This window comes from Phocoena phocoena, chromosome 17, assembly GCF_963924675.1.
Source record: "Phocoena phocoena chromosome 17, mPhoPho1.1, whole genome shotgun sequence".
In the NCBI taxonomy this organism is placed as follows: domain Eukaryota; kingdom Metazoa; phylum Chordata; class Mammalia; order Artiodactyla; family Phocoenidae; genus Phocoena; species Phocoena phocoena.
In genome coordinates, this window is record NC_089235.1 from 13,929,655 (window position 1) to 13,949,443 (window position 19,789).

At 39.4% G+C, this 19,789-nt stretch overlaps 1 protein-coding gene across 1 annotated transcript in view; it reads left to right on the forward strand.

Annotated features, from left to right (window-relative positions):
* The window catches only part of PREX2 (phosphatidylinositol-3,4,5-trisphosphate dependent Rac exchange factor 2), a 284,172-nt gene extending 266,078 nt beyond the window's left edge, over window positions 1–18,094 (forward strand). Inside the window, exons 39-40 of the mRNA XM_065895649.1 lie at window positions 11,551–11,618; window positions 17,702–18,094. Of these exons, the coding sequence (XP_065751721.1) occupies window positions 11,551–11,618; window positions 17,702–17,747 (114 nt within the window). The 3' untranslated portion in view covers window positions 17,748–18,094. The remainder of the gene's footprint in view (window positions 1–11,550; window positions 11,619–17,701) is intronic.
* The last annotated feature ends 1,695 nt before the right edge of the window (window positions 18,095–19,789 follow it).

Consider the following 19,789-nt stretch of genomic DNA (forward strand, 5'->3'; position numbering starts at 1 on the left):
TAAGCTTTCTGTTTCACTCTGTTGCTGTTATAGTGAGTTTGCAGTAAGACTTGGAGGAGCCCTCTCCAAGGGAAGACTAAGAGACTGATAATTGATCTTTTTTTCTTCTTTTTTAATAAAGTTATTTATTTAGTTATTAATTTATTTATGGTTGTGTCGGGTCTTCGTTGCTCTGTGCGGGCTTTCTTTAGTTGCGTCGAGTGGGGGCTACTCTTCATTGCAGTTGTGTGGACTTCTCATTGAGGCAGCCTCTCTTGTTGCAGAGCACGGGCTCTAGGAACACGGGCTTCAGTAGTTGTGTGACGCGGGCTCAGTAGTTGCAGCGCATGGGCTTAGTTGCTCCGCAGCATGTGGCATCTTCCCGGACCGGGACTCAAACCCATGTCCCCTGCATTGGGAGGCGGATTCTTAACCACTGTGCTACCAGGGAAGCCCCGATAATTGATCTTTTTAAGAATAATCCAGTAAAGAGGTCATTATGAGCTGGCTACATACACATTCTTACTACATGGATTTGAATAATCAAAACCTTTAATTTCTTACAACTGAAAACTGAGATAGATAAAATAAAGATGGGAAAAGTAAAAACAATATTACCTAGGCCTTAATGACTTATTTAACTTGTTCAAGCCTCTTTAAAGTTTATTTGTATATTAATTAACAATAAATGATTATTAGTTAATTATAGTTATTAATATATCTTATATATTTATAAAGTATAATTTTAAAAGACTGAAAACTTAGGAAGTTTGTAAGTTGATTTCTAAACTGCAGTATTTTTCAGTGTTTATCACTCCCTCCTCTTTTTTGTTAATAAATCCATTTAGGATGGGTAGCTTCCTACCTTTGTTGCTTGTTTCTCTGCTACAAGTTATGACACCTCCAAGTGGTTCTCAGACAAAGACCTGATTTCTGCCTTCTTTGTGAAAGATCATGGAGCCTTGGGTCCTCTTTTCATAGAAATTGGGGTGGACTGGTGCCCAGAGGAGATTTTTGCAATATTCCTTCTGTGGCCAATTCTCTTTCAAGTATTCAGCAGTTACAGGCAGTGGGATTAATGGCTGGGATCCAGTCTACAAGCCAACTCTTACCCACGTGGGATCTGAGTAGTTCGAACACAAGTGTGAGTCAAAACTCTAACTTTTCTGACCCTTCTGTCTTTTAATCGTTTAGATTCAGCTTTCCAGAGACAGAACGGTTAGAATGCTTACCTGGTTAATGAATAATATTTTCTAAGATCTTTAGTTTCTTTTTGAAGAGCAAGTAGCTTTTCAGCATGATTTACTGTTCTTATTTCTAATTGCAGTGTAGACCTCCCTCCATATCTGCCACGGTTTGGTTCCAGGAGCCCCTACAGATAACAAGTCCTTGGATGCTTAAGTCCTTTACAAAAAATGGTGGAGGAGCACAATGAATACAGTTGGCCCCCCATATCCACGGGTTTTGAGTCCATGGATTCACATCCATGGATTCAACCAACTGTGGATCAATGATACAGTTGATTGAATCTGCAGATGCAAAGCCCACAAATACGGAGGCCAGCTGTATAGTTTTCATGAACAGATTTCATGTATGTAGTTTTAATAGAGTTGTTTTAATTATCTGGTTGAGTTAGAAGAAAAGATAAAAGAAGGGAAAGGTACTATGCCCCATGCAATTTGTGGGTAATGATTATAGTAATCCTAGGCAGCATTTTTACATAACCAACTGATACGATTAATAAATGGTTTGAGGACTTCACTGGAGGTCCAGTGGTTAAAACTCCGTGCTTCCAATGCAGGAGGCACGGGTTCGATCCGTGGTTGGGGAACTAAGATCCTGCATGCCGTGCAGCGTGGCCAAAGAAACCACAAATGGTTTGAGGTAGAAGCTCTGATTTACATTATAAGCTTAAAGTCTCCTATCCTCTAAATTATATGTTCCAAGTATTTTTTGGTAGAAGTCTACCCCAAATTCTTTTCTGACCTTTTTAATAAAAATTTGCATTCTGAAGAATCCTGTCTCCTGACCTCCAGTATCAGGGCTTTATAGTGAGCACTGAGGACAAAGACCAAGGATGATCAGCTTCTTGCCTAGCCTCATGGCGGACATGTGTGGGCACATCATCATGGTGCACCCACAGGCAAGTGCTCTCCGGGGTGCACAACCTCAGTGCGTGAGGACGTAAAACAGGGAACAAGTAAACGAGTAGACTGTGAGGAGCCCCTGAATGGCTGGGACACCGAGTGTATGTCATGATGGTATCACTGGTTTCTACATTAATACGCAGTATAGAGGAAATGCTAAGTGATGTTTAGGCAATGAATTAGTTCTACCTAGGAGAACTAGAAAAAGGCTTCATGCAGAAAGTAAATATGTGATAGTAGCCAAGAGCACAGATTCTAGGGCCACGCACCCTCAGCTTGAATCCCAGCTCTAGTGATTTGAGGCAAGACTCTTAGCTTCTCTGTTGCTTCGTTTCCTCATTATTAAGACAAAGATCATAATGGTATAATGCTTGCTTCATACTGTTGTTTTGAGGCTTGAATACTGAATGCATTTAAAACAGCACCTAATACAGTGAATGACCAGCCAATAATTGATTTGGGCCTTGGAGGATAAATGTGGTGCAGACATGTAGGGAAAAGGACAGAGAGGGTGTTTAGTAGAGGGAAACCACGAGCAAGGTGTAAAAATGCAAGTCGCTGGCACATTGAGTATAAGAAGAATTATACGGCTGAATTCCAAATGGAGTATACCAGCAGATGTGTTCAGCATGATGAGCTTCAATTTTATTTGAAATCTTTTAAGCAAAAATCTTTCTAGAAATTATTTAATGGAACACCATGAGACTAAAGACAAAAATAATTATATAGAAATACCATATTCCAGTTAGTAAATCTGTTTCTCACAGGGATACGATTTAGAGATTCTAAAACTAGTTATTAATGTCTTTGGTAGGACTGAACAAATAAGTAAGTATATTGTGAATATTGAGAGTCAGGTTTCTTACTGTCTGAGAAAGAAGTTACAAATAAGGAAAGGGAGAAGCCTGGAATTTAGAATGAACCCTGGGGTACTGGATTGGAACCAGAAGTATCAGCTTGAATGCATGGACACATACACACATACGCACAGAGATATAGATAGATGTAGAAAGAAATATAGATGTTTGAGTACGTTTACACTAATCAACTAGCTCAGCTCACTGAGAAGACCTAGAAGCAGTTACACACCAGTAGTAGTAATGGGCATACCCACTGTCCAGATCTTGAGTTCTAAATATCATTCTCCATTAAAAAGAGCTAGGGAGGGCCTTCCCTGGTGGTGCAGTGGTTGAGAGTGTGCCTGCCGATGCAGGGGACATGGGTTCGTGCCGCCCTGGTCCGGGAAGATCCCACATGCCGCGGAGCGGCTAGGCCTGTGAGTCATGGCCGCTGAGCCTGCACGTCCGGAGCCTATGCTCCACAATGGGAGAGGCCACAACAGTGAGAGGCCTGCGTACCGCAAAAAAAAAAAAAAAGTGCTAGGGATTCGGGCGGTGTGATAAGACGCCGAGTTAGCATCTCCCCACAACTAGGGTGCCTGCTAGCCATTGGTGGGAGACCCTGAGGCCTAAGGAGACAGGAGGAACCCCCAAATGAACCGGTAGGATGTGGGAGGAATAAGGGGGGAGGAGAAGTGGAGGCCAGACAGGATCGGTGCCTCTGAGGCCGGGGACATCAGGAGAGGCACACAGGAGGTGCCCTCCAGGAGGAGCGGGAGAAGAATGGAGGGTGTTTACCCCATCCACTTGGGCCCAGGGAGCCTGCTAGGCGCCGAGGTGAGGTCCCCAGCCCTCTGAGACCAGGGGTGGGGGGCACGCCTGGCTGCTTCTGTTTCTTGAGCCTAAGCACCCCGCCCCCCCCACAGCCCTCAGGGCCTTTTCCAGCCTGGAAGGTCTTTTAAGTATATGCCCCGCCCACCACCCAAACCTCACCTTTGCTTAGACCCCGCCCTCCACAGCCAAGGCCTTCCCCCCGTTTTTTTTCTTTTCCCTCCCCCTCTTTTGTTATTATTGTGGTACTGTTGTACGTTACAGTTGTTGATTCATCTTTATTTTTATATTCTTTCTAACATATCTGTTAGTTTCCTAGTCTAATTTTACTTTTTACTTTGTTATTGTTATTTATTTTATTTTTTTGCCATCCCATGTGGCTTGCGGGATCTTGGTTCATGAGCCGGGGGTGGGGCCGAAGCTCTTGCAGTGGGAGCTCTGAGTCCAAACCACTGGATTAACAGAGGACCTCAGACCCCACAGAATATTCATCGGAGTGAGGTTTCACAGAGGTCCTCATCTCATCACCAAGACCCAGCTCTATCCAATAGCCTACAAACTCCAGTGTTGGAAGTCTCAGGCAAAACAACCAGTAAGACAGGAACACAATTCCACTCATAAAAAAAAAAATGAGATGGCAAAAAGATATGTCACAGATGAAGAAGCAAGGTAAAAACCTACAAGACCAAATAAATGAAGAGGAACTAGGCAATCTACCTGAAAAAGAATTCAGAGTAATGATAGTAAAGATGATCCAGAATCTCAGAAATAGAATGGAGGTACAGATTGAGAAAATACAAGAAATGTTTAACAAAGCTCTAGAAGAACTAAAGAATAAACAAACAGAGATGAACAACACAATAACTGAAATGAAAAATACACTAGAAGGAATCAATAACAGAATAACTGAGGCAGAAGAACAAATAAGTGAGCTGGAAAACAAAATGGTGGAAATAGTTGCCAAGGAGCAGAATAAAGAAAAAAAAAATGAAAAGAATTGAAGACAATCTCAGAGACCTCTGGGACTACACTAAATGTACCAACACTTGAATTATAGGGGTCCCAGAAGAAGAAGAGAAAAAGAAAGTGTCTGAGAAAATATATGAAGAGATTATAGTCGAAAACATCCCTACCATGGGAAAGGAAATAGTCACCCAAGTCCAGGAAGCACAGAGAGTCCCATACAAGATAAACCCTAGGGAAAACACACCAAGATACATATTAATCAAACTAACAAAAAATTAAATTCAAAGAAAAAATATTAAAAGCAGCAAGGGAAAAACAAAAAATAACATACAAAGGAATCACCATAAAGTTATCAGCTGAGTTTTCAGCAGAAACTCTGCAGGCCAGAAGGGAGTGGCAGGATATACTTAAAATGATGAAAGAGAAAAACCTACAACCGAGATTACTCTACCCACCAAGGATCTCATTCAGATTTGATGGAGAAATCAAAAGCTTTTCAGGCAAGAAAAAGCTAAGAGAATTCAGCACCACCAAACCAGCTTTACAACAAATGCTAAAGCAAGTTCTCTGGTGGGGGGGGGGGGGGGGGGCGGGACACAACAGAAGAAAAAGACCCACAAAAACAAACCCAAAACAATTAAGAAGATGGTAATAGGAACATACATATCAATAATAACCTTGAATGTAAATGGATTAAATGCCCCAACAAAAAGACACAGACTGGCTGAATGGATACAAAAAGAAGACCCATGTATATGCTGTCTGCAACAGACCCAGTTCAGACCTAGGGACACATCCAGACTGAAAGTGAAGGGATGGAAAAAGATATTGCATGCAAATGGAAATCAAAAGAAAGCTGGAGTAGCAATACTCATATCAGATAAAATAGACTTCAAAATAAAGACTGATACAAGAGATAAGGAGGGACACTACATAATGATCAAAGGATCAATCCAAGAAGAAGATATAACAATTATAAATTGTTTACGCACCCAACACAGGAACACCTCGGTACATAAGGCAAATGCTAACAACCATGAAAGGAGAAATTGACAGTAACACAATAATAGTAGGGGACTTTAACACCCCACTTACACCAACAGACAGATCATCCAAAATGAAAATAAATAAGGAAACACAAGCTTTAAAGGACACAATAGACCAGATAGATTTAACTGATATTTACAGAACATTCCACCCAAAAGTGGCAGAATACACTTTCTTTTCAACTGCACATGGAACATTCTCCAGGATAGATCATATCTTGGGTCACAAATCAAGCCTCGGAAAATTTAAGAAAATTGAAATCATATGAAGCATCTTTTCTGACCACAACACTCTGAGATTGGACATCAATTACAGGAAAAAACTGTAAAAAACACAAATACATGGAGGCTAAACAGTGTGCTACTAAATAATCAAGAGATCACTGAAGAAATCAAAGAAGAAATTAAAAAATACATAGAAACAAATGACAGTGAAAACACGATGACCCAAAACCTATGGGACACAGCAGAAGCAGTTCTAAGAGGGAAGTTTATAGCAATTCAATCACACCTCAAGAAACAAGAAAAATCTCAAATAAACAATCTAACCCTACACTTAAAACAGCTAGAGAAAGAAGAACAAAGAAAACCCAAAGTCTGTAGAAGGAAAGAAATCATAAAGATCAGAGCAGAAATAAATGAAATAGAAACGAAGAAAACAATAGCAAAGATCAATAAAACTAAAAGCATGTTCTCTGAGAAGATAAACAAAATTGATAAACGCTTAACCAGACTCATCAAGAAAAAAAGGGAGAGGACACAAATCAATAAAATTAGGAGAAATCACAACTGACACCACAGAAATACAAAAGATTATAAGAGACTACTCAAGAGACTACTACAAACAACTCTATGCCAGTAAAATGGACAAGCACGAAGAAATGGACAAATTCTTGGAAAGGTACAATTTTCCAAGACTGAACCAGGAAGAATTAGAAAATATAAACAGACCTATCACAAGCACTGAAATTGAAACTGTAATTTAAAATCTTACAACAAACAAAAGTCCAGGACCAGATGGCTTCACAGGCGAATTCTATCAAACATTTAGAGAAGAGCTAACACTGATCCTTCTCAAACTCTTCCAAAAAATTGCAGAGGGAGAAACACTCCCAAATTCATTACGAAGCCAGCATCACCTTGATACCAAAACCAGAAAAAGAGAAAGCTATAGACCAATATCACTGATGAACATAGTTGCAAAAATCCTGAACAAAATACTAGTAAACAGAATCCAATAGAACATTAAAAGGATCATACACCATGATCAAGTGGGATTTATCCCAGGAATGCAAGGATTCTTCAATATATGCAAATCAATCAACATGATACACCATATTAACAAATTAAGGAATAAAAACCATATGATCATCTCAGTAGATGCAGAAAACGCTTTTGACAAAATTCAACACCCATTTATAATAAAAATTCTTCAGAAAATGGGCATAGAAGGAACCTACCTCAACATAATAAAGGCCACATATGACAAACCCACAGCAAGCATTATACTCAATTGTGAAAAACTGAAAGCATTTCCACTAAGATCAGGAACAAGACAAGGATGTCCACTCTCGCCACTGTTATTCAACATAAATTTGGAAGTCCTAGCTACAGCAATCAGAGAAGAAGAAGAAATAAAAGGAATATAAATTGGAAAAGAAAAAGTAAAACTGTCACTGTTTGCAGATGACATGATACTATACATAGAAAATCCTAAAGATGCCACCAGAAAACTACTAGAACTAATCAATGAATTTGGTAAGGTTGCAGGATACAAAATTAATGCACAGAAATCTCTGGCATTCCTATATACCAACAACAAAAAGTCAGAGAGAGAAATTAAGGAAACATTCCTATTTACCATTGCAGGAAAAAGAATAAAATACCTAGGAATAAACCTGCCTAAGGAGGCAAAAGACTTGTACTTAGAAAACTATAAAACACTGATGAAAGATGACATAAACAGATGGAGAAATATACCATGTTCTTGGATTGGAAGAATCAATATTGTGAAAATGACTCTACTACCCAAAGCGATCTATGGATTCAATGCAATCCCTATCAAACTACCAATGGCATTCTTCACAGAATTAGAACAAAAAAGTTTACAATTCATATAGAAACACAAAAGACCCCAAATAGCCAAAGCAATCTTGAGAAAAAAAAAATGGAGAAATCAGGCTCCCCAACTTCAAACTATACCACAAAGCTACAGTAATCAAGACAGTATGGTTGGCACAAAAAACAGAAATATAGATCTATGGAACAGGATAGAATGCCCAGAGATAAACCCATGCACATGTGGGTACCTAATTTATGACAAAGGAGGCAAGAACATACAATGGAGAAAAGACAGTCTCTTCAGTAAGTGGTGCTGGGAAAACTGGACAGCTACATGTAAAAGAACGAAATTAGAACACTACCTAACACCATAGAAAAAGTAAACTCCAAATGGATTAAAGACCTAAACGTAAGGTCAGACACTATAAAACTCTTAGAGGAAAACATAGGAAAAACACTCTTTTACATAAACCACAGCAAGATCTTTTTTGACCCACCTCCTAGAGTAACGGAAATAAAAGCAAAAGTAAACAAATGGGACTTATTTAAACTTAAAAGCTTTTACACAGCAAAGGAAACCATAAATAGGACAAAAAGACAACCATCAGAATGGGAGAAAATATATGCAAATGAAACAACAGACAAAGGATTAATCTCCAAAATATACAGGCAGCTCATGAAGCTCAATATCAAAAAAACAAAAAATCCAATTAAAAAATGGGCAAAAGACCTAAATAGACATTTCGCCAAGGAAGACATACAGTTGGCCAAGAGGCACATGAAAAGATGCTCAACATCACTAATCATTAGAGAAATGCAAATCAAAACTACAATGAGGTATCACCTCTTGCCGGTCAGAATGGCCATTATCAAAAAATCTAAAAATAATAAATGCTGGAAAGGGTGTGGTGAAAAGGGAACCCTCTTGCACTGTTGGTGGGAATGTAAATTGATACAACCACTATGGAAAACAGTATGGAGGTTCCTTAAAAAACTAAAAATAGAACTACCGTATGACTCAGTATATCCCACTACTGGGCATATACCCTGAGAAAACCATAATTCAAAAAGAGACATGTACCACAGTGTTCATTGTAGCACTATTTACAATAGCCAGGACATGGAAGCAACCTAAGTGTCCATCGACAGATGAATGGATAAAGAAGATATGGCACATACATACAAAGGAACATTACTCAGCCATAAAAAGAAATGAAATTGAGTTATTTGTAGTGATGTGGATGGCTCTAGAGCCTTTCATACAGAGTGAAGTAAGTCAGAAAAAGAAAAACAAATACCATATGCTAACGCATGTATATGGAATCTAAAGAAAAAAAATGGTACTGATGAACCTAGTTGCAGGGCAGGAATAAAGATGTAGACATAGAAAATGAGCTTGAGGACACAAGGTGGGAGGGGCAAGCTGGGGCAAAGTGAGAGTAGCATCGACATATATACACTACCGAATGTAAAATAGATAGCTAGTGGGAAGCAGCTGCATAGCACAGGGAGAACAGCTCGGTGCTTTGCGATGACCTAGAGGGGTGGGATAGGGAGGGTGGGAGGGAGGCTCAAGAGGGAGGGCACATGGAGACATATGTATGCATACAGCTGTTTCACTTTTGTGTGCAACAGAAACCAACACCGTATTGTGAAGCAATTATTCTCCAGTAAAGATCTATTCAAAAAAAAAAAAAAAAAAAGAGCCAGGGATTCTTGGTGAAGAGGTTAATTCCCAGCTGAGACAGGAAAGATGAGCCTGGAGCATCTTGAGGTTCCAGAAAATAAACAGAAAATAAACATCATCAAAAATGATGGTGGTTCTATGAACAGGACATGAGAAGCAAACTGAAGGAGCTCCCAGCGGCCAAAACTGGAGCAATTTGAACAAAATGTTACTTATAATAAAAATGTTGGATTATAATCATAGGATAAAATAAATAGCCATGAATCCATACTGATTTAAATAAATACTTGAATACATAAATAGTTTGGGGAGAAGGGATAGCTCTTCTTTACAGAAGCATTCCAGTTCACGAACACTACAGTGGTATTGATGCGGGCAAGAGGCACCAGTAAAGGCTAAAATCAGTGAGCACGAGTTTGAAGAGAAGCAGGATATGGGCATAATCTCACAGTTTCTCTCACAACAGATTTATTAAGTACAAAAAGAAAGCTGGTGATTTACAGTGGAAAAATCTGGTGGACACAACCTTACCCAAGTGATGAGAGTTAATGTCACTGGTGACAAGGCATCTGGACATTATATGATGTGATTATGATCAGCCTCGGTGATATGACGCATTAAGAAGATACAGCATCACTTCTGTGATTTTCTTGCCCAAAATACAGATCTTCTATCTAATCATAAGGAGACATCTGGCAAACCCAAAATGAGAAACATTCTGCAAAACAATGACCAGTACTCATGCCAAGTATTAAGGTCATGAAAGACCAAGGGAGCCTGAGGAATTGTCCCAGATTGGAGGAGACCATGAAGATACAAAGACAAAATGCAGTGTGGGATCCTGGATTGGATTCTGGGATAGAAAAGGAAGACATCAGTGGAGGAAAATGGGGAAATGTGAATAAGACATGCAGCTTAGCTAATAGCATTTCCTGGTTTTGATCATTATACTGTGATTAAGTGAAGGGTTAAAATTAGAGGGAGTTTACCTGGTGGGTAAAGTATGTGACCTCTCTGTTCTGCTTGTAAACTTTTCTCTAAGTCTAAAATTACTTCAAAATAAAGAGGGTTTTTTAACTTCATAATTGCAGTTCCTAAATTTCTTCCCATCTGTTTTTTTGCCATACACATCCCCTTTTCCCTATTTGCTTTCCTTTATTTGGTCCATCTTGAGAGAATATACTCTTTTCTTTTTCTTTCTTTCTTTTCTCCTTTTCTTTCTTCCCTTCCCATCCATCAGAATTTAGTAGCAGGGAGAGAGTTTTGGGTTTTTTAAACCACTCTCCTCCATTTAGACTCAGCCCCAAACCCTGGTGTTTGCTTCTATGTAGTAACTCATTCCCCTTAGGAACTGAACAATGAATATTTATGAACTTGACAGATTTGCAAAGACTTTTTCATTGCTAAAGCGTTTTATCTTTGTACTATAAACTTTGAGGCAGAATTCTTATATTTCAGAGATCCACATGCATATGCCTCATCCAGAAATTGCTTTAAACTGTTTAAGGAAAGATTTTCTTGATAAATACTATGAAGTTTAAAATAGCTAAATATTCAGCTAAGGACAAAACAGGCTGTATGCATATGATAGAACTGTGATTTCTGTTCCAGGAAAGTGGGGACACAGAGCAGGTATTTCTAGTCTGCTCCTTTCCTGGTTTCAGTGTCTCAAAAGTTAATTGCTTAAATATTTAATAAAGACACAGATGAGATAGTAAACAGGAAGCTGTCGTTTTACCTTACTTTGAAATGATTTAGATGGCTTTTGAAATAAGTATCAGTCCTTTGAAACAATACATCAGTGTATTTTGATTCTTAAAAGCATTAATTCTGAAAATGCTCAGATGACGATTTCTTTCTCCTCATCCAGTCTCTCTTGATGTTAAATATAAATATATTGTTGCAATCAATACTCTACACTCAAATGTTAATGGTATGTTAAATGGTTTGTAATACAATGCAGAGCTAGAAGTGATTGTCCTTACTTCTTTCAGGGGGCAAGAGTTCAGAACACAGCAAAGAATTTGGGAGTCAGGGACCGGACCCCACAGTCTGCTCCGAGGTGAGTGACTCCCCATGTCTGCTCTTTCCCAGAGGACTTGCCACCATTTCCCAGACAGTGTCACTTAAAGCTAATGCAACGACCCCACGATACACCCAGTGTCGTACTGAATATACTCATGGAAATCAGCCTTGTAAGCATTCGGTGGCAAAATGTGATTAGGCTTAAATGCTCTCATATTAAATGAAATTTTAGGTGAAGCAAACTTAGAGGTAACATTATCAACATGATTCTATTTTTCAAGTTCCTTCATGAATTCAAAAACAAAAATCTACACAAGTACTACTGAAATTTGTATTCCAACTGTGCCAAGCCACCAAGATGCCATTTCCATTTATACTTCTCTGATCGCATGTGCTGTTCCCTCTGGCATGATCACCTGTCCCATCTGTGTCTGTATGAAAGACTGCTACATAAGCGCAAAACCCAACTTAGGTACCATTTTCTCCTTGAAGCTTTGGTTGAGTTTTCTTCCTCTCTGTGTTCCCTTAGCATCTTGTATATTGATCCATTATAGCCTTGATGTGTTGCCGTGTATCGTTCCATGTCTCTCTGCCTGACCTGAATAAGAATGCTTTAGAGGCAGGGAATGTTCTTTTTGTGCCTACATAGAATATTTGAACTGATTTCAAGAATGCATGAATGAATGAATGAATGAATGAGCTTTTGGTTCGTTATTCTACCAAATGTTCACAGTGCACGTATCATCATAAGAAAGGACTGTAATCCACCTTTAAAATAAATAAGCATGGGAACAGCCATCAAAGATTTGACTTCCCTGGTGACATTAGGGTAGGCAGCCATCTATCTTGAAGTAGGACAAAGTTAAATAATTTCTTTTACATTTGGTTGTTTTTCTACATTTGCATTTTAACAAAAAGTAGCCCCCTCCAAGCACTGTCACAGATGAGACACTCTTTGTTTCTATTTACAAAGCAACTACCAGGGTGAGATTGATGACTGCAGCATTTATGAAGTTCTATTTCATTCTGAAAAACTATGTGGGCAGTGAAAGTACTTGCAAAAGGGAAAATATTTTCCCCCTGAAAGTAGATGGAGTGCTCATATTCTAATCGCATTTATTTTCAGTGCTGGCTCCTAACTCTCTTTCATCCTCAAGTCTTGCTAATGTTACCTTTCATAGTTGATGAGATTAGAGTCTAAGACTTTCTGTTGCTAAAGAATCATTTCACATAGGCATTATCTCTCCAGCACCTTAGCAGTCATGGTATATTTGGATAATAAACCCAGTGAAGCTTTAAAATTCCAATAAGAAAACAATGTAATGGCTCAGCGAGATCTTCTTAGCTGGGGCTTATAAACACTAATAAACAGTGGGGATAAGACGTAAGCATCCTGATCAATAAACCAATGTGCAAGCTCGACGTGAGAAAAGAAACTGATGAGCTCACTTTGTTTTTTATTGGGTTACGTTTCGAACACTTGAAACACAATAAAACCTGCCAGTTCTAAAGTTGACATATTTTACAAGGGGGTAACAGCCCTGAGAGAGAAATCTAGAGTAATTTTTCAATTTTAGTTATGCCTTCATTCATTCTACAAACATTTCTAATGAGGACCTAAGAAATGAAAAGCCTTCTGCTGTGCCCCGTGGAGAATGTAAGCATGAGACAGAAATAGTTCCAGCCCTCAAGGAACTTTCAGTTAAAGAGGGATGAGTGAAACACAGCCACAAGAAGAGGGAGAAAGTGAGAAACACTCTGTGAAGGTGCAGAGAGGATGCTAAGGACCACAGAGCATCTGGGATCCCTCCCATCTGGTAACCAGGATTCCTATCCCAAAGAGAGCGAAGTGAACGCATTTGTCTCTCAAGGCCAGGCCCTCCAAGGCAAGACTCAGGTAATGTTTCTGGAAACATCTTCACGGAGATAAAGTTTGCTGTCTCTGACTGACATAGTATTTGACTCATATCCCCAACGAATCTCTATTATAGTTTTCCTTTCTCCATTCACTGCCTTTCATTTTTAAAAAACTCACTCAGCAAACATATATTGAATTTCTGCTGTGTGTTTGTAGATGTCAGGCACTTTGATAAAAGCTAGGGATAAAGACATAATCCCCTCTACCAGTCAGGGAGGTGTCACAGAGCAACAACTGAATAAAATGAAACTAGTGTACAGTGTGTGTGTGTGTGTGATAAAAACCATGACAGTGCAGCCACTATGAAAAACAGTATGGAGGTTCCTTAAAAAACTAAAGTGGAACTACCATATGATCCAGCAATTTCACTGCTGGGCATGTATCTGGAAAAAACGAAAACACTAATTCGAAAAGATATATGCACCCCAATGTTCATAGCAGCGCTATTTACAATAGCGAGACATGGAATCAACCCATGCCCATCAACAGACAAACTGACTTAAGAAGATGTGGTATATGTGTGTGTGTGTGTGTGTGTATACACACACACACACACACACACACACACACACATTGGAATATTACTCAGCCATAAAAAAGAATGAAATTCTGCCATTTGCAACCATGTGGGTGGACCTAGAGAATGTTATGCTGAGTGAAATTAGTCATACAGAGAAAGACAAATACTATGTGATATCACTTACATGTGGAATCTAAAAGATAATACAAATGAATATGTATATAAAACAGAATGAGACTCACAGACATAGAAAACAAACTTGTGGCTACCAAAGAGGAGAGGGAAGAGGGAGGGACAAATTAGACATACAGGATTATAGATACAAATACTATATATAAAATAGATAAACAACAAGGATTTATTGTATAGCACAGGGAACTACACCCATTATCTTGTAATAACCTATAATGGAATAAATCCACAAAAATACTGAATCACTATGCTCTACCCCTTAAACTAACACAATACTGTAAAGCAACTGTACTTCAATTTAAAAAAAAGAACCATCACAGGAATGGCACAGATTGCCATGGGAACACAGAGAAGGGGCACATAACTCAGCGTAAGGATGGAGGGGAGGGGTTGCAGAGTATTCCTTCCCCAGTCAGCATGGTAATCAATGTCTTCCTCAGCTGATGCAGTGACACCGATGCCTAGAGAACACGTCACGTTCTGAGAACTACACCTAGATCTCTATGACTGATGGTTGGATGTGATTTAAGAATGATGCAGGGTGAGGCTGGAGACATAGGCAGGGACTGGATCAGGAAGAGACTTGTGCAAGATATTGAAGAGTCTTGATTTTAACTTGAAGACAATAAGGAGCCATTAATGAACAATCTTTCTGGAAGATTTGGATTTTAGAATTTATGTCTGGCAACATTAGGAGGAGCCATTTGGGAACAACTAAGACTGAAGGCAGCAGATGCTTTGGACACTAATTGGATGTAGGAGGTTAGTGAAGAGGAAGACTGTAGGAGGACCACCAAATCTTTGGCTTGGATGACAATGGTGAAAGGTTCTAGTCACTGAGATAGTAGATGGAGGAGAAAGAGCGTGTGTGGGAAAGATGATGAGCTTGACTTGGTGGTATGGCAGTAAAGTGCAGCTGGGCATCCATGTGGAGATGTTTTTGATACAAATGAGGTTCCTCCTCCTTGTAACTAGCATATATTGACTGGCCAGAACAATGAACATATCTTCACCAAGAACCAGATATTACATTCCAGGTGTAATGGCGCCCTGGTCTTATTTTCTATTGCATTACACACTTTGGAAACTACTGTGTAATGAAAATTTGATTTCCTTTATTTACATACTTGGGAGACAGCATATTGTAGTGGTTAAAAGTGAAAAAAATGACTTTGGGGCCCGTTCCTGCCAGGTGACCTTATTTAGTCAGGTTATTTATCTTCTCTGAGACAGTTTTTGCCCTCTGTTGAATTGGGAGAACTGCCTTGGGTCAGAGTGTTATTGATAATTTAGCCTTGAATAGAGGCATTCACTTTGTGGTCTCCTTTAACACGGGTGTTATTTGTGCCATGTAGAATGATGAAGGGCATGATCTATAGACTGAAGTTGGAAAGTTCTATTCTCTGCAGACTTAAATTGGGGCTGGAAATACCAGCTCCAGGATGGCTGCCTGAGCCCAACAGGAAAAGGAGAAAGTGGACCCAGAAACAAACGTGTTTCGTGCAGGGCCCGATGTGCACGAGTGGGATGTGAATACGGCAGGGGCTCCAAAATGTTGGGCAAAGTACTCCCGTGACCTAACTCTTTAGCTGACAAAAAGCAGATGCCTCCGCAGAGAGCAGAAGTCCAACTCGTACCTATTACATTTGACTTACAAACTTCATCTGCCTGTGCTCAATTCCCGAAGCCCCACCATTTCCATGACAGATGTGTCTGAACTCAGATAACCCTGAGTTACTTCCAAGAAGCCTCCCCCAAAAGCCGCATCTGCCCAGCTCTGCGGTACTTTATTAGGTGATCACAGGGCGTAGCCTTTTCTCCAACTTGCGAGACAGATATTGCAAAGACTGCTCTACCCAGTGGCATTAGTTACGCTGTGTGGAAACACGCAGTGCAAGGTAATGGAAAGTGACGTCTTAGCCCAGATCTCAAGGCTTAGGACATTTGCCACCCAGCTGACTGTTCCTGTTCTACCTAAGTTCACTGTGCCTCTTCACTCATTAAGCAGCACTTTCAGGGAAATAAAATGATAGAAATAAAAGAGGAGAAGAACTTTCCCATCATTCTATTATTCCAGCACTGGGAACGCAATTTGAAGCAACACCATATCCTTCAGCTGCAAAAGCAGCTTTTAAGAATATCAGCTCAGTTTAGCGTATTCTTTTCTCCGGGAAGGATGAAATAAGTTTTCTGATGTGAGATGTCCTCATTTCAGCGTTCATTTTCTTCCATGGAGATGACATGTACAGTATTAACCACCTTCCAGACTCCAAAGGCGGTAACTTCTCTGTGTTTCCAGAGTAGGACAGTTCATTTTGTTAACAAGGTTTCTAACTCGATATTAAATCCTTTTCATTCTCTCCCCTTTGATTTCGAATGACCATGGGATTAAATGTGGAAGGGAGAGGAAATTTAAAATTTGATAAATTTGTCAACAACTCATTTAAAGTGTGTTCAATTTCATCTGTAAAAGAGTGAGTCACTGCAGCAAGTCCTGGGTTTGGAGTGCTTTTAAAATGGAGCAAAGTTGAAATCTGCACCTTAAATTTTTAGATCATCAGACAAAGCTCTGAAGTAGGACCAGCGTGGCCGCGGGCATTCCTGAGGACTACGGGCTTACAACCAGCCACCTTAGATCAGCTTGTATTCTCTCAGGTTCTGCCTTAATAGTGGGTGTGCCCTGGGTATTACCATTGCAGTGGTTATATCCCCCTTTATTTGAGTTCTGGAGTTAGGATTCAACCATTCAGAGAAACGTGGACCACTAGAACTTGTATAATCCTACTAGTTCAGTCCCCTGAGCTTTGCCTTCATGCCGTATGGTTTCAAAAAACTAGACCTGCGATGCAAAGAGAGAGCATCTTGGAGCATCTCTGCCAGTTCCAATGGATTCCTTAGTCCACTTGAATCTCCACCTGATTCTATTGACAGATGAGTGACAGTGTGGGCAGAGCTGGACAGGTATTCCTTAGGAGACACCAGGTAATCGTGCCTTGATATTCAGACCTCAGGACTGTGCCACATCGGCCTAGCCATGACCAGCTGCCAGCACCCCCAGGATGGCACAGAAGGAAGCAAATTTCTAAGACAAGTCAGAAAATCAGTAACCCGTAAGAGGTAGATGCTGTCTTGCTACAAGATAATCGTGATAGACATGATGGTAATTATCTCCTAGAATTCGGAGAGTCACTTTTGCTACCAGCAAGGTGAGCAGCCTGGGTTGGCAGCACTGCAACAGAAGCAGCTGGTGTAAAAGCGGCAGCATCAATAGGCATCTAGATGTGCAAAGAGACGTTGGTGTTTTGTAATAACAGAACCGGAATTTTGGAGTTTGCTAATGCACAGGCAAGTTTTAGTGAAATTGGTGACATGATCGTGACTGACTCCCAAACCAAGAAATTATTGTCAATGTATTTGTTAAACAAATAAAAACATGTCAAGCAATGTCAATATGCCGGGCTGTTGTCACACCTTCCCATGCCTTTTGTAGGCTGTACAAGCTGTGCGAGCCTCCGCCCCCAGCTGGAGAAGAATGAGGAGACTCTCCAAGGAACCGGGCAAGCAGAAGCTTCTGAACACTGGACTAGACAAAGGATGTGCTGGCTAAACATTCTCCACTCAACATTAAAAAATGGATTTTTTTCTCTTGGTCTTTCATCATGGTGTAAATAACTAATGTTCAGCTTGCACGTAGATATTTGTGCTGGAAATGGATGGAAGTCCATTCAGACAACTCAGCTTCACAAACCGATCTTTCATGTGTGTTAACGTGAATGATCCATCCCTGGAGATTACATAAAAAAATATCAGAGATAAAACATTAACCATTGTGCCTCCTTTCCCATTTATTAAAATTATTGTATTGTGTTTTCTTTCCTCTTCTCCAAATGGAGCACGTTATGTTGGATATTTCCGTTTGAAGAAGTCTGTCATTGAAGAAATGTGATCACACTTTCCAGATCATCACACAGAAATGTGACAGACAATAGAGACTGGGTGTCTTAGGTTTTCTGTCTCCCACTTGCATCTGAGAAAGTAGCTTGCGGGTGAAAGGTGAAGAGCATCCTTTACTCTTTCTAAGGGAGTGTTTCTCAGTAGAGGAGAAGAGAGCTGATTGAGGTCTCCAGCAAGACCTTCTTCCAGCTGCTTTCAGGGACCCTTTATGCTCCTGGACAGTTCCAGGGAACCATGCTGTCCTTGGCCTCTGAAGTGGGCGTGGCTTCCTTGGGCGATGAGTCCTGATGCTGTGCCGTAGGTGTCCAGGAGATGGAGAGAGGCAGGGATGGGGGAGGGTTGGAAGGAAGACTAGGGTGAAGGAGGGAAAAATAAGCTTATTTTAAAAGTCAACCTTTAAATTTGAAAGATACCTAAAGCTCTTATTTTATTAAAGGCTTTGATATGAGATGTCAGACTCCTAAAAGAATACACCATGCTGAATGTTTTTCTATCAAGGTAATATATATATAAGATGAGAAAATAAAGCTTTATTTGTTGAACTTTAAAAGGACTGTTAGAGACCTTGATAATTTATGAAAGTACAAGGTGTATTCTGTTTTCATGCTAAAGTTTACATAGTGTTTATCCTTTCTACATGATAAAATAACATTATTTTTAGCATAGTGAATATAGTAATATTGATTTTAAATCTGTAATTTTCAAAACAATTATGCCCTTACTGTGATTGTGATACTTAGGTGGATTTAGATTAATTGCTTATGTGAAATGCTTTTCATAACTAAAGTACATACAAACCATTATGAAATTTTAATTTATGAAATTTGATAATAGTTTTCAAACACTTATTAAACAAACTTTCATCACTAGCAGTTGTGTATTGGATAACAGAAATACCGCGTTGCATATACATGAGGCCTTCATATACCGCGTTGCATATACATGAGGACTTTTATATACTGGTCAAATTAATAACAAATGTTATTCAGCACTGAAGCACTTAAGACTTTTATGCTAAGTACACATCTATAATGAAAAACAAACCAACATCAGAGATTTCAGAGAAAAAGTTGAACACTTCGAATTTAATGAAGATATGACCTTAATATAAATATCGACATGGAACATATTCTTCACTTTCAGGCGTTTAACATTCTTGATACTATTGCAAGTGATCCTGAAGGTCCATGAAATTAGTAAATTGTGATTTTCCTGTGCTGAAATTTTGATTACATTTAACACAGGGCTAATGAGTGAGTAAAACTGATTAACTAGCAAGTACTTTTCATGTTGTCATTACTGTTTGCTAATCACTACCCTAGAAGTAGTGTTCCTTATTAGAGGCATGAAGAGATCACTTAAACATTTCAGTCGTACCTTGCTGTTTCATCGGGGAAAACCATCTGCTATTGTAGTATTTACAAATTAGCATATTTTAAGATCAAATCTCTATATAATAGGGTTACTTAATATTGTTTTAAGGGTTAAACATGGTGTAAGTGTACCATCTTATCAGAGTGCTTGGCACTCATTAAAATCTCAGAAGTTAGTGATGACTTAATATTACCATCAGTCACTGTGATTTTTGATTGTAATAAAAACTGTAGCTAAAACCTAAGTAATT